This window comes from Olea europaea, unplaced genomic scaffold (genome assembly GCF_002742605.1).
Source record: "Olea europaea var. sylvestris unplaced genomic scaffold, O_europaea_v1 scaffold1252, whole genome shotgun sequence".
Taxonomy (NCBI): domain Eukaryota; kingdom Viridiplantae; phylum Streptophyta; class Magnoliopsida; order Lamiales; family Oleaceae; genus Olea; species Olea europaea.
Genome location: NW_019229960.1, coordinates 165538 through 181015, shown reverse-complemented (window position 1 = coordinate 181015; position 15478 = coordinate 165538). Strand labels below are relative to the sequence as shown.

The window sequence follows — 15478 nt, the reverse complement described above, 5'->3', positions numbered from 1 at the left end:
TTTTGAAAGTCAACAATAGTAGAGAAAATACATAAGAAAAATAGTGTTATTTCATCTCCTTTTTTCGTTCCAATCGTAAGGATATAAATCTGATTTAAGTTAGAATATTAGGGATTTGGGTTTGGACACGTGATTTTAAAGATTTGGGAAAAATTGAATTAAAAACGTTAAATCATTATCATTTTTAAATTTGTGCATCATTGCATTATGTGTCCGATGGAATGCCCACATCACTTTTCTGTCGTCCACGTAGGATGCTCGCCAGTCATTTTTGGACAGAATTGTTTTCTAGGACTAACAGGGTTCACGGCTTAAAATTAAGGGACTAACGAAGTCCATTTTAAAGTTTGGGAACTTTTTCTGCAGTGTAAATTCTAGGGACAATTTTGGTTTTATTTCTAGAGTTTATAGTCGGAAATTGGAGCCTGTCGTCTTAGGATCGAAACAGTGATCTGGTTCTGCAAGAGACGTTTTGGAAAGTAAAATGCTAGTAATTTGGTCAATTTGATGTTACCATAATCAGATTATAAATCCGTTAGTATTTGTCATTCTTTCTTACCATTCTCCCCAGTAATCACTTTTGAAAAACATCTATTGATTTCTCATATTAATTATTTAGCTAAGTCAAGCAAAATTTTTCTCTAGCAAGAAACTTCAGAAAATAAATATTGAGGGCTTGTTTGGCAATGATTTTGAGAATTTATTTTTTGACCGTTAAGAGAAAAGTGGGGGTCACCTGTGAGAGAAGAAGTCAAAAATTACAGTTGAAATAATAAAATAACGGTCAAAGAATTAATTTTTTGGAGTAAAAAATCACTCTCAAATGGTTCGTTTTCGTTCCTGGAACTGATGGGAGAAAATCGAAGTCCAGTGACTTGGCTTCTTCATTTATTTTGAAGCTCCAGCCTAAAAGGTAATGAGAACTTGCTAGCAACCTGCTGAAGCAGAAATTTCAACGTACATAAAACGATTGGAAAGAGATCAACTTGGTAAGACAAGACAAGCATTTTAGGCTCTGAAGACGAAAGTGAATGAGTAACATTCATAATGATTGTGACCGAGTCTTACTCTATCCATGCCAATATAACCTTGCCGCTCTTGAGATTGATATCATTTTTCACTGAATCATCCACGGAGCATAATGGTTACACACTGCTCCACGTGTCCCTTGCATGATGTCATCACCACCCTTACAGCCATTCTTGGGGTGACAAATGGCCACAATGATAGTTGCATCACAATATCAACCAATCACAACTTAGTAATGATTGTCCACCACATCGACATCATCATGACCTGCTTAAATCGACCTCAAAGACCAATCAATAGCTTAGAAATTTTGGGCAATGGCACACATTTCAAGGACAGTACTGTAGATGAAGCAACTTTGGACAGTCAATTGGCTACTTGGGAGCTTATGAATAGGATCAAATGGTCCTCCAATAGGGCAGGACTAAATGTACTCTTAATACACACTATACAAACACTCCATTTAATGCACATTGCTTTCTTTTCGCTATTCCAGTGAATTACCTCATTCAAATCATCATTTAAGTTTATCAAAATTGACTTCACCATTTTTGAAAGTCAACAATAGTAGAGAAAATACATAAGAAAAATAGTGTTATTTCATCTCCTTTTTTCGTTCCAATCGTAAGGATATAAATCTGATTTAAGTTAGAATATTAGGGATTTGGGTTTGGACACGTGATTTTAAAGATTTGGGAAAAATTGAATTAAAAACGTTAAATCATTATCATTTTTAAATTTGTGCATCATTGCATTATGTGTCCGATGGAATGCCCACATCACTTTTCTGTCGTCCACGTAGGATGCTCGCCAGTCATTTTTGGACAGAATTGTTTTCTAGGACTAACAGGGTTCACGGCTTAAAATTAAGGGACTAACGAAGTCCATTTTAAAGTTTGGGAACTTTTTCTGCAGTGTAAATTCTAGGGACAATTTTGGTTTTATTTCTAGAGTTTATAGTCGGAAATTGGAGCCTGTCGTCTTAGGATCGAAACAGTGATCTGGTTCTGCAAGAGACGTTTTGGAAAGTAAAATGCTAGTAATTTGGTCAATTTGATGTTACCATAATCAGATTATAAATCCGTTAGTATTTGTCATTCTTTCTTACCATTCTCCCCAGTAATCACTTTTGAAAAACATCTATTGATTTCTCATATTAATTATTTAGCTAAGTCAAGCAAAATTTTTCTCTAGCAAGAAACTTCAGAAAATAAATATTGAGGGCTTGTTTGGCAATGATTTTGAGAATTTATTTTTTGACCGTTAAGAGAAAAGTGGGGGTCACCTGTGAGAGAAGAAGTCAAAAATTACAGTTGAAATAATAAAATAACGGTCAAAGAATTAATTTTTTGGAGTAAAAAATCACTCTCAAATGGGGCCTGAATTGTGGACAGAATAATATTTGAACTAAGCTTGAGGTACAGGGTAGGGGTTCTAAACCCCTACCGAGCACTCACTCCTTGGGGGTGGGTATTTTGTCAATTTTTTATACAAGTGGGGGGTTCCGTGTGAACCCCTACCTGGTAAACAGCAAAACTCATAATATTTATACCATGGGAAGTAAACTCCAAATCCCATGACACTGTGTGCAGATTACACGGATTGAAGGGGACATGCCTGATTTCAAAGATAAAAGTTTTGTAATTTTTTAAACCAACCTTCCATCATTTTATTTAATCAGTTACTGCGACTTAGTGAAGAATTTCCATCAGGCTTCCGTTTTCATATTTCCATTCAGATTGCATAAGCTAGAGGCAGAACAATTTCCAGTTTTTTGCAAATAAGGGATATTTGATTCAGCACCGTAGGATAATGATTTAAATTATGAAGTTGGAGTAAGATTTAAATTCAATTGTTGGAAAAATTAATTCCACTTTTGCTTCTTTTTGGTAAAGATAATTATACATTTTAAACAGTTAAAGGGAAGCTAGAAATCATTTCTAGAAGGTTCCATTTTTTATGGCATCTTCATTTGCATCTCCAAGTGCTGCCTCCTTCAAGTACTTGTCCGATAATTGGACTCTCTTCACATTCTCCTGCTCTTGGACAAGCATGGAACCATACTCGAGGAGCTTTTCAACGGTCATTTTTGGTTGCTCAAATTCTGGGAGTTTCTCCCTGGAATTTACAAGCTTTCTCCCAATATTTTCAACACCAACACTTGCGATCCACTTCCTCACTTCATCGTCATACGCTCTTGCTCTTATGGCACCAAAAAAATCTGCACACAAGTTGAACAACTCCAATCTTAGGCTATTCCCAGGTTCTTGGATTTTTTTTTTAAATGGTGAAATCAACAACTACCAAGAAAAAGCATTATTTAAGTAGTAGCTGCCCAGACTAGGGAGAAGAAATTACCAATAGATTGTCCAGGGAAAGCGTCAACAAGCTTTACAATGTCCTCTCTAGGCACGTTATCTGTCCTGAAGATACCGGTGCAAACACCAATTCTGTCTTCTCTGGTTGGTGCCCAATAGAACTTTTCCATACGACCATCCCGGATAAGAGGGGCGTACAATGTTGAGAAGTCATTACCGGTGACTATAACAGGGACACGAGGATTCTCCTGTTTGTTGTACATACCGGGGAGCTGAACATTGGTTGGATTATCAGCAATGTTCATAAGGGTTGCATTCACCATCTGGTTATTGACTGTATATTGTGTAGTTCCACCAAGTCTACCAGCCCCTGCATCAAGATCATTGATGAAGAGGACACACATCTTTCCCTTTGCAATTCTGTCGGCTGCCTCACGGTACCTTTGCCTAATCAGTTTAGCAGGCTCTCCAGCATTTCCACTTTCCAATTCTCCAGCGCTCATCATAATGGGGCTGAAATCAAAGCATGAAATAAGGTCTTCTCTAACCGCTAAAAGCAAAGTTGTCAATGTAATTAATCATCAGTGTATAGCCTTTAGCCATATTATTAAAATAAGGTTCTGTTTGTTCTACGACTGATTTTCAAATGTTAGTTGTATTTCGACCATTGCAGAAAACCATACCATAATAGTGCAATTTTTTCCACAATTTAAAGGATAGCTTACTTGATTCCCATTTTGGCAAAAACAAGCTCGCACTGGAATGATTTCCCCTGACCTTTACCTCCCCATATCCCCAGGATGAGTGGAACCTGCAAGGAATTGGACAATGTCATCAATTTTGATTTTATTTCCCCATTGCTCAAGAGTCTTGAGTATCACTGAAGACAAAGAACTATAGAAAACCTTGATGTTTGGCAGGTTCATGAAGTTCTTGGCTATGTGAACAAGGAGCTTATCCATGAAAGCAGGGGCAATGTAGTAGCCATTCATATTATTATCGAATTGGTACCTGCCCAAACCATACAGTGATAATAATTGAAGAGAATGTGGTTTACCATAATATTACAGTCAGCAAAGATACTATATTCAAGTCTTGCCGCTACCCACTAGGAGTACCAACAAGTGTTAGGCTTTTGATAGAAAAGATGGTGGCTTGCAGCGCGAAATGAAGATAAAATTTAAATTTATCCCCTCGCTTACAAGTTTAACTTTTTAGACGAGGTGATTCAACACAAATTATCATGTAAAGATTTACGAAGAAGAAGAGCAAGAGAGTCATTACTGGCGAAGACCGGCACTGATATAGTCATAGGAACTCATGATTGCATGGTGAGTACCACTGCCCATGGGAGCTTGAAACAGTGTGTCCACCATTCCCTTTCCTCTGCTGATATCCTGCTGGTCATCAGATACATCGTTTACAAGACCCTTCCATCTGTCCTTGTCCGTCTGTTTCTTCTCATCAACTTCTGCTACAACCTTAAAACTCCCGGACGAAATCTTGTCGCTGATTGCTTTAGAGTTCACCATGATTAGCCTCTTGCCATAAAAGGTGGTTCTTGGGTTAGAACCCTTCACTTTCAACTGCACCAAGAACGCATTTTTTCTTAAAACAGACTCCATTTTACTAATCAAATTCTCTTAGACATAATATCAAATACGTGTGTTCCATAAAATGAAAGATGATTAACACAAGAACACAATTCGATAGTTTCAAAGCCTCATATAAAGATAGACCCAACTAGTAGTTATGCATATATATAAGATAAAGGTTGCGATAATAGCAGAGTACCACTGGCACTACTGCATTAACACCTCCAGTTGCTGTCGAAACCGAGGCAGCCATAGCCATTTTTGAGTTTCTTGGCACTCAGTATTGATCAAAAAAGGTGGCGTAAAAATATTGTTTGTAGTCGTGGGCTGATCAAATGAATTAAAAATATTGCGATATTTAAAGTGGGTTGGGACAGTGACATGGTTTTTTGGATTGCGGGAAATCCAATGGATTGGGCTACGAATACCTAACGGCCACACAAATGGCGTCTTATAAATACCAACAAAACGGAGGCTTCTGGGGAAGTGGGAATTGTTCTAAAACTGTGAGGTTGGAGTTTAAGCTTTACTGTTGTCCATAAACATATGGGTTTTCTTTATTTCAGAAGTCTGGGAAAGGAAATAATTTTGTGTACGAAATTGAATAAAACAAAAACGTGATTTCCAGAAGGAAGCCTAACTTTGTTTTTCGAAAATTACATATTTTCTGAATTTTTAATTATACTTATTGGTTAATTGAAGTCAGAATTTGTCCCGAAAAATATAACTCTTATTTTCGTTTTCAATTTTGAAAATAATATCACCAGTTTTGCGGTTTAATTTACAGCATGCTTGACTCTGCCTTAAAAAGACAAAGGAAAATACTATGTGTACATAATTATTGGTACACAAGCGTGTTCACCCTCTCACATAGGTGGGACCCACTCGAATAAAATATTCGAGTGGACCACATGCTATGTTTTATTTGAGTGGGCCCCACTCATGTGAGAGAGTGGATACCCTTATATACAAAAAACTATGTATGAGAATCTTTATCCAAAAGCAAAAGTATTTAAAAAGTAATTTTTAAGTTTATAAGTTATATATAGTTAACTTTTTTATCGAACGTGTTTGAACTTTTGTAGAAGTTACTTTCTTTCTGAATTATTTTGTTCAAACTTTTTCTCGAGGGATATGTTTATAGAATTCATGTTCGTATAAATTGGACTTACTAGTATATTTATGCTTGAGAGAGTCTAGTTACTTTTTAATTAAATGAATATGACAAATTCCAAAAATTCTTAAAATAAATTAATCTCGTCATTACAACATATCAACTTAGAGGTGTCAAAAAGGCTCGACGACTTGGGCGACCAACGAACGGTCTGGCTCATGGTTCGGAGTAATCGAACCGAGGCTCGGGCAAGCCCAAGCCGGTCCGTGAGCCTTTTATTTATATATTAAAAAAAAAAAAAAAAGAGGCAACATTTGCTGCCTTTCAAGGCAGTGAAAAAAAAAAGAGCCAAGGCAACCCAAAAAGGGGAAAAAAATGAGCCGGCCCCGCTTGGCTCAGAAAAGCCCGAGCCGAAATTTTTTGGCTCGACTTGAGCTCGTAAAAAAACTCGACCATTTTAATCGAGCCGAGCTCGAGCCGAAAGTTTTAGCCTCAGGCTTGGCTCGGTTCGTTGACATCCCTATATCAACTCATCCATAACTTGAGAATAATGTTATTTATTATGTTATATAACATTTTTCGAAATGTTATTGTAGGTGGAGTTATTAAAAATTGTACCTCTATTATAATATTTTATAAATATTATTATAAAGTCCTATAAAGAAAAACTTTTATCTAGCATTTTATTATCTATTAAGTGATAAAATCTCATATCAAATAAAGATGAAAACATAACCAACGTATAAGGGCTTTGGAGGACTCATCTTAATAAGGTTAAACTTTTAATATAAAACTTTAAATCTTAATTTAGTATCAAAGTTCTTTAAACTCCAACGAGTAATTTGATCCGACTAAGAATAAAAAAATGAGTATACGAATTTTAAGATTGATTTGTTCAAATGAGCCACCATCTTGTAAGAGCATATTAAGGGATAAAATTTTACATCGAGTAAAGATGAAAACATAACCAACTTATAAGGATTTTGAGCTATTTTTTTTAATAAGATTGATCTTTTAAGATAGAATTTCAAGTCTTAATATTATTGTCATGATTTTAGTATTTATAGCATTCTTTTTCGTGCAATCTTTATAAATTTGATAGCATTTTTTCGATTATAATTTTGACTTTAATAATATCATTTAATCCTCATGGTTAAATCTTTAATAGTATTCTTTTTTAAACATATATTTTTTAAATATTTGTAACATTTATTCAGTAGAATATATCATTTCCAATAGCAATTCCAGAATTGACAATTTTGCAATTGCTTTTAAAAAGTAACATTTTTGTAAATGACAATCCAAATTATGACATCCAGTGTAATTTCCACATTAAACATTATGAATCCATACTTGAAAAAATAGCAGTATTCAACCCCAGTTTGACAATCATTATAATGAGAAATTTGGGTAAAATATATTTTGGAGTAGTAGTTTTGGAAAAATGTGAATAGAAAAGCAGGAAAAGATTTTTATTTATGTGTAATATTATTTTATTGAAGAATATATGATTGAAAAGAAAACAAAAAAATATATTAAAATTTTAAAAGGAATCAAACAAAGGCTAAGTTCAGTTTCTATGAAATAAGACTCTAATTGTATTTTGTCTCACATCAATTAATAATAGCAATATATGCTTGAAAATGCAATAAACAAAAGGGAAAATTGTAGTTGAGGTATCAAACCTTTTGTTTATTAGTAAATTTTGCCCAAACCTTTCGTTTGTGCTATCGGAGGTACTAAATTTTCAAAAAATTTGCATTTGGAGTCCAAATTGACAGAAACCAGTCACTAAGTTCCTTAGAAAATCTATTGGTGATCCATCCAACTAGATTGGTGTGGAAGAACACCATTGGAACTATGTGAAATATAGCATTCAATTATGAAGTCGTATAGTAGCACCAAGGCTTGACATGATTAACGAAAAGGACTTTTCCAACGTCACTATCACTTGTGTATTACGAATCTTGAGAAAGCCTTTAAACCAAATAAGAATCTAAGTTCACAAGGTAGCACACCTCAATGTGAGCAAGAAAAGTCCCTATCTCAAAATCCATGTAGAATGGGTGGCTTGGTTTGCGTTTTGTGTTAACAGGGAGGAAACCAGCGGAGATACGCTCATCGGAGGCTTCTCCACCATCTGCGGTAGCGGTAGTGAGCACTTGCTGGAAGTCGACAGAGCCAACAAGGGTGAGCTAAGCCAAGTCGTTCTCATAGGTCCTGACGGCTGGGAGCGACTTCTCTTTGGCGCCGACATTGGCTACCGCTTCCAGAATAACTAGCTCCGATGTAAATTGGGAGAATGGCTGGTGAGAGGAGAAGTGGGAGGAGATGGAGAGGATATAGTGGGGATATTTATAGGATTTGAGGAGTTATTTGGGAAGAAATGGAATTGACGGTTTCAAGGGAAGAGAGTAAAGGGGAAAAAAAAAGTAAATGAAATGGGCATTTGATGGGTTTTTATCTTCTTTCACCCAAAAATAAATCCACACAAATGCATTGGCATTCGATGGGTTCTTATTGATGGGCAAAGAAGGGTCTTTATTTTCTTTCTTCTAGATTCTACTGATTGGTTTTTGGAGAGTGAGGAAAATGAGTTACAAGGTTTGAAATTAGCTTTTGAGATTTCAGTCGAGCTTCCGACGAGGTTGAAGAAGTCTGTGAGATTCCAATTTTTAATTTTATTAGAAGATACCTGATTTTTGGTGGGTGGAGAAGATGGTTTTTGGTTTTGGGTGGGTGAAGAAGATGACTGTTTTTTTTAATTTTTTATATGAAAATGTAAAGTTACACATTTGTCCATTTAAAAATCAGTCAACAATTGATTAGACCTTTAATTTTTGGTCAATAACAGTCAAACTAACGGTTTCTGTCAATTTGGATTTCGGGTGCAAATTTTTTGAAGGTTTAGTACCTCCTATGGCACAAAAAAAATTTTTTGGGCAAAGTTTGCTAATAAATGAGAAGTTTGGTACCTCAGCTGCAGTTCTCCCTAAACAAAATTAAATTAGAATAATCTCATTCTAGTTATTCAAAAGAAAATTTCTTGAACTTTGCAAGGTGTTTGGAGAAGACATCGTTCAAACTAATGGTGCATTTACATGTGAAAACTAATAAAGTGATACAACTTATTAGATTGTAAAAATAATATGAAGTAAAAAATTAAAAACTCTAATTAGTGACTAAAAATATTAGCATACAAAATTTGATCTTATTGTTTATCCTATTTAATCCATTACAAACTTATCAAATGACCATGCAATTGTGGTATCAGCTCATTCTTAAATGCAAGTCATATAAGAAGTAGGCCTTCACAAGAATGCATTAGGTTTCATAACTATATCAACCCAAACTCTCACAATGTTAGGTCTTGGAATGTGATTGTTAAAATTTCTATGTGACCCGAACGCTATTTGGAGGTATATTTGTAACTGGTTATTTGATTTGAAAAAGTCTTAAAGAAGTAGAAGACTACGAGTATCCAAAGCAATGTTTTGAACTACTATTTCAACTCAAATATTCCGTTATCGATATTACCTATTATAATAGGACTTCACCTTGTGTTAGATCTTATTTGTATTATTTTCTCCTAGTGTGATTGTAATGATTTGATTATAAATATGTGGTGTACAACATATATTGAGATTGACCTGTTGGCCAACTTATTAGTTTGGTACAAAGAGATCCATTGTACTCTTTACTTTTGATATAGTTAATTTTTGGCCTTTGCCTGTGATTTTCCTGTATTTGTGTTTTCAAGTAAATCTTATATTATTGAGTGATTCATTATTTTCATCTTGATCATATTTCTTGTCTTTAATATTCATAACAAGTGATATGAGTTCTATCACCAGGGTATTGCAACTTGGCTTGTCTTACAATCGAAGCTCTGATACCACTTTGTTGGCCAATTTCTTATATTGCAAGAATAAATTTATCAATCCAAACAATTAACTATGGTGATTAAATATGCAAGTAGATGATCAAAGCAAACAAGAGAATACAACACCAAATTTTACACAGAAAAAATCTCCAGTGTAGAGAAAAAACCACGGGGCAACTCTAGCCAAATCAACTATAATAAATATAAATTACAATATTCAAGTTTATGCTCCAAAATTTGAATTCTCAACAAATTAAGAATACCACAACAATCAATTTCCAAGATAAAAAAAATAATCCCACCACAAATCAACAATTTGATGAAAATTGTGAGATACTTATTTTGAATATGATACCTTTAGAGTACCCAAAATACACCTTAGAGAAAATCCCAATTTGTTCTTAGAAAGAGAACAAACTTGTGCAAAATTCCTCAAGAAAGAAAGAAAAAACAACACTTGCTTCTTCTCTAGCCAAAGTCAAAATCAAAGTATTTTCTCTCTTAAAATTGAAATTGAGCATCCCTTATCTTGTATATTCTCTTTCTAGCAGTTTAAAAGCCTCAGTTTTTGCATTTTTCTCTGTAAGCAGCCACAATTTTGTGGAGATATATATATATAGCCACCAATTGGACATAATAATATAATATAAAGAGGATTGGGTTTTCTTTCTTCATGGGCTGGACAAGCCCATATAACAAAAGATTATAGATAGAACTTGAAATCTCATATGAAAATTTTGTTTTTCCCTATATTTGTGTAGGAGAATATTTAAGTTCCCTAGTTAACTTGGAATCAGACCTTCAAACATGTTGTACATTAAAACTAGGTTCTTTAAGAAATGTTAGCAATCGAATTGGGAATATAGCCTGTATGATAGTTCTTTGCAAAAGCCAAAGTTCTAAGTCTTGTCAGATTGCCCAGTTCTAATGGGATTGTACCTTCAAGCATATTTGTTGGAAGATCAAGAACGCCAAGGCTAGAACAATCCCTAAGTGATGAAAGAATCTTCCCTTGAATGTTGTTTGAAGCTAAGGTCAGCAATTTCAACTGAAAAAGCTTTCCTATACTTCCAGGAATATTGCCATGGAAAAAAGTTTTTCTTGAAGTCTAGAACCTGGAGAAAAGAAAGATGACCAATGTAAAGGTGATTGATAGTGTTCGACTGCCTCTATGAATTTCTGTAGATGCAATTTGTTCATGATATGGACATATGTTACATATCATCAGTAGTTTGATGCTTAAGGGGTAAGAGTTGAAATTATTAACAAAATTTTAACCAAAATATTAAAATGTAGATGTCAACAAATAGTAGAATCAATGGATACACAAAAAAATCTTTCTTTAAAAATTTTTAGTATTATCTTATATCCAGTGTTTGATCCAAGAAGCAACAAAAGAACGAGGTCAGCTAGGAATCATTTCTAAAACTGTAGAGTCTTCAATCATCAACCACCAAAGTCTTACAAGCTCACTTTACCAAAACCCAAATCAACACCAACAATCAAACGACCCAAGAATTCCATTAAGTTTCCACCTACTGTTGTTAGATGTTATCTCACTGAGAGACCACCACAAAGGAAAGGCAACCACCAAGAAAGTCACTACAAAGGAACGGTGGAAAGAGGTGGAGAGAACCGACAGGAGAGAAACACGAAGAATGCTCAAGAAAGAAGACAAGTCTCGTGAGGCCGTGTATAACACAAGAGTATATAGATGGTCCAATGCCCAATAAGGTAAGATTATTAGGTTTAGTTAATGGATCATGGGCCCAATAGAAATTAAATGGTTTATAAAGTGGGCCTCTAGTAGTACTAGCCATCTAAGTAGGTGGATAATCGGCCCATGAGCAACACAACCTAATTGATTGCATCAAATGGTCCAATTACTACTTGGGTCGGGTCGTTCTAATTTTGGTATTGATATATCGCTCAGTCATATTGTCAATGCCGACTGATAATTAGACTGAGTTTATATCATCATCCGGGAGGTAGTTTGACAACAATTTGTCCAACAACCTCTACCTTGATGTCAAAAGACCTGCAAAGAAAGAACATCTCCCGTTAGTGAAACCTCTAATAGAAAACCAATATAATTGAAAATTATTTACCCGTTCCAATGTTTAGAAGGTCTTTGTAACTTCTAAACTTTAATAGTGGTAGCACTTTTGTGCTCATATCTGAAAGGTTATATTGTGTATGGACTTTTTTCAAGTCTTATCACCTCTTGTGATACAACATCTCTAATGAAATGTAGTTTAACATCAATATCTTTAGTACGTTCATGAAAAGTAGGGTTTTTACATAAATGTATAGAGGATTGACTATCAGAATACACAACCACATAATCATTCAAAACACATAGTTCGTAAAGTAGACCTCTAAGCCATAGAACCTCTTTAACTACTTCGGTAATAGCAATATATTCTGACTCTGTTGTGGACAATGCAACAATGTGTTGTAATTGTAATTTCCAACTAACACAAGAATTATATGAGGTAAACACTTAAAAGGAATGCCATGCCTATCTTTCGTATAGTCAGCATTTACAAAATCCTTTAATTTCACTCATTCCCATTAGCACTAAACTTTAGGCCTACATCACTAGATCCCTTCAAGTACTTAAGTAACCATTTTAGAGCTTTCCAATGACCGGGACCCGAATTAGACATGTATCTACTGAGAGTACGGATAGCAAAAGCTAAATCCAATCTAGAGCAAACCATCATATACATTATGAAACCAATCATATTAGAATACGGAATTCTACTCATGTATTCTATTTCACGTTCATTGCAAGGAGCTTGATCTTTAGATAAAATAAAGTGATTAGCTAGAGGCAATGTGACAAGTTTGCAATCATTCATATCAAGCTTCTTCAACACTTTAGAAATATGTGAAGATTGATATAAGAACAAAGCAAAATCGACCTATCTCTTTCAATTTCAATACCTAGAATTCTCTTAACCTTACTAGATCTTTCATGTCAAATTCACCACTTAGCTTTGCTTTTATGTTGTTTATCTACTTAGGAGATGAGCCAATTAAAATCATGTCGTCTACCTAGAAAAATAAATAATTATTATCAAGCTCGTTGTGTTGAAAATACAAGCAATGATCAAACTTACTTTTTTGGAATCATATAGTGAGTACAAAAGAGTTAAATCTCTTGAATTACTGTTTAGGTGACTGTTTCAAACCATATAATGACCTTTTAAGAAAACACACATGATCAGGTTTTAGCTTATCCATAAAACATTTTGGTTGATTCATAAAGATTTGTTCGTCAAACTCACCATCTAAAAATGCAGTTTTAACATCCAGTTATTCAAATTCTAGTCAAAATGCGCAACCAATGCAAGCATAACCCTAATTGTAGTGTATTTAACAATCGGTGAGAAAATCTCATTATAATCAACACCCTCATTCTGTGTGTAACTCTTAGCCACTAACCTAGCCTTAAATCTTAAGGCTTCCGAGCTATTGGTACCTTCATTAACTTTAAAAGCCCATTTACAATCGACAGTTGATTTATTCTTAGATCTAGGTACTAGCTTCCATGTCTAATTCTTCTCTAGAGAATTCATCTCCTCTGCCACTCTTTGGATTGTTTACTCTCCATCGCCTTCTCAAAAGTTTTTGGCTCCCTATCAACTAGTTCTTCATAACTAGCATGGACAAAAGCTAACTCTGATTCATATTCAAATCTCCTAGGCTCTCTTGTTTATCTCTTCTCTCCATCCCTATCTTAGTTGTAGTTAGTTAAAGAATTTTCTTCCTCAGGTGTTCTTCCATCACTACTTCATCTCTATTCTCCATCTCAGATTTTTGAACCCGAGTCTCCACCTCATTTGGAATGGTAGGACAAATGTGTTGAGTTTTCCTAACTCCACCTTAAACCGATCTCTCTCTTTACCTAGTTTAGTTTTACTCATAGGTTTAGGTTCACCCTTAATACAAGGTATCTCACATTCGTTAAATGTGATATCCCTACTCACGATGATCTTAACCCCCTTCTGGCTTTTACCCCATAACCTATAACCCTTAACACTCTCGTGGTATCCTAGAAAGACATATTTTCTAGCTCTATGTTCAAAGTTTACCAATTTACCAGACCACCTCCATGAAGGGTATCACCATTTAGAACATCAAATGTAGTCAAATTAATCAAATAACAAGTAGTCATAACAGTTTCACTCCAAAAGGACTTTGGGATATCAGAACTTAGCATCATGCAACGCACTTTATCAAATATGGTTCTACTCATCCTTTCCGCTACAACATTTTGCTGGAGAGTGTAAGGGACTGTCTTATGCCATGTTATTCAATTTTCTTTACACATATTGTTAAATTCAGTGTTACCAAACTCTAGGCCATTAGCTGTTCTTAAAAATTTAATCATTTTGTTAGTTTGGTTTTCCACTTATCTCTTCTAGTTCTTAAAAGTTATGAAAAGTGTCGGATTTGTCTTTCAAAAGTTAGATTCACACTTTCCCAGTCTAGTCGTCAATAATAGATAGGAAATACATATTTCCACCTGAAGTTGGATTACTAGTAAGACCCCACATATCAGAATGTACATATTCAAACATACATTTAGCTTTATGAACACTAGTAGAAAAAGATATTTTATGATGCTTTCAAAGTACACAGTGATCACAGAATGACAAATCAAGACACATAGTCATTACCAAATGTATATTTTTCATTAAGAAGCTTAAATCTCTTAATGCCTATGTGTGCAAGCCTATTATGCCATGTATCTACGTGATAAACCTTGGTAGAAGAGAAAGGAGTTTAAACCTCTAACCACTTCACCAGTAGTGATGTAAATGTTATTTTTCTTAGTTCCCTTAATAGAAACTAATGCACATTTAATCATTTTCAACATTCTATTTTCAATTTTATTAGTGAAGTCGTCTTTTTCAAATCTTCCTACTGAAATCAAATTCCTAGACAATTCAGAGATATATCTAATGTCCTTTAAAGTGTACACAAAATCAGTGTCAAACTTTATATTAATGTCACCAATTCTAGCAATCGTATAGCCAAAATTATCACAGAACACAACATGCCTAGTATTAGATTCATGCAAATTTTCAAACCAATTCTTTTCAGATGTCACATGAAAAGATACACCAGAATCAAGTAACCACTCATGCATACGGGAATTAGCAGTTAGATTCAATTCAGCAGCATACGCAACGAGACTTGTAATCATAGACCTCATGGTCATCTATATCGAAAGCAGAGGATGACACGTTGACCTTATCCCTCTCCTTAACCTTCAGCTTATCATTCTCTCTATGACAATTCTTTATAAAATGCTATGGTTGTGAGAAAATGCCCTGTGTTCCCACAACCATAGCATTTTCTATCCTTCGTCCTAGATTTTGATCTAGACCAACCCTTGTCCTTTCTCTTCTATCCATTAATACTTGACTCGCCACTACTTTAGTTTCCATAATGACTGTTTTGCCTTAATTGAGTTCTACCCCACATCATATGTAACTCATCGCTCTCTTGTCATGTTTTTCAACTC

General features: G+C 34.7%; 1 protein-coding gene across 1 annotated transcript; it reads right to left on the bottom strand.

Moving 5' to 3' along the window:
- Positions 1 to 2845: 2845 nt before the first annotated feature.
- Positions 2846 to 5452, bottom strand: LOC111374461 (ribulose bisphosphate carboxylase/oxygenase activase, chloroplastic-like). Its single transcript, XM_022997129.1, has 6 exons — positions 5142 to 5452; positions 4632 to 4933; positions 4253 to 4358; positions 4073 to 4158; positions 3388 to 3860; positions 2846 to 3250 (listed from the first exon to the last, which is right to left on the bottom strand). The coding sequence occupies exons 1-6, from the start codon at positions 5199 to 5201 to the stop codon at positions 2970 to 2972; spliced, it is 1308 nt and encodes a 435-aa protein (XP_022852897.1). The 5' UTR covers positions 5202 to 5452; the 3' UTR covers positions 2846 to 2969.
- Between the last annotated feature and the right edge of the window lie 10026 nt (positions 5453 to 15478).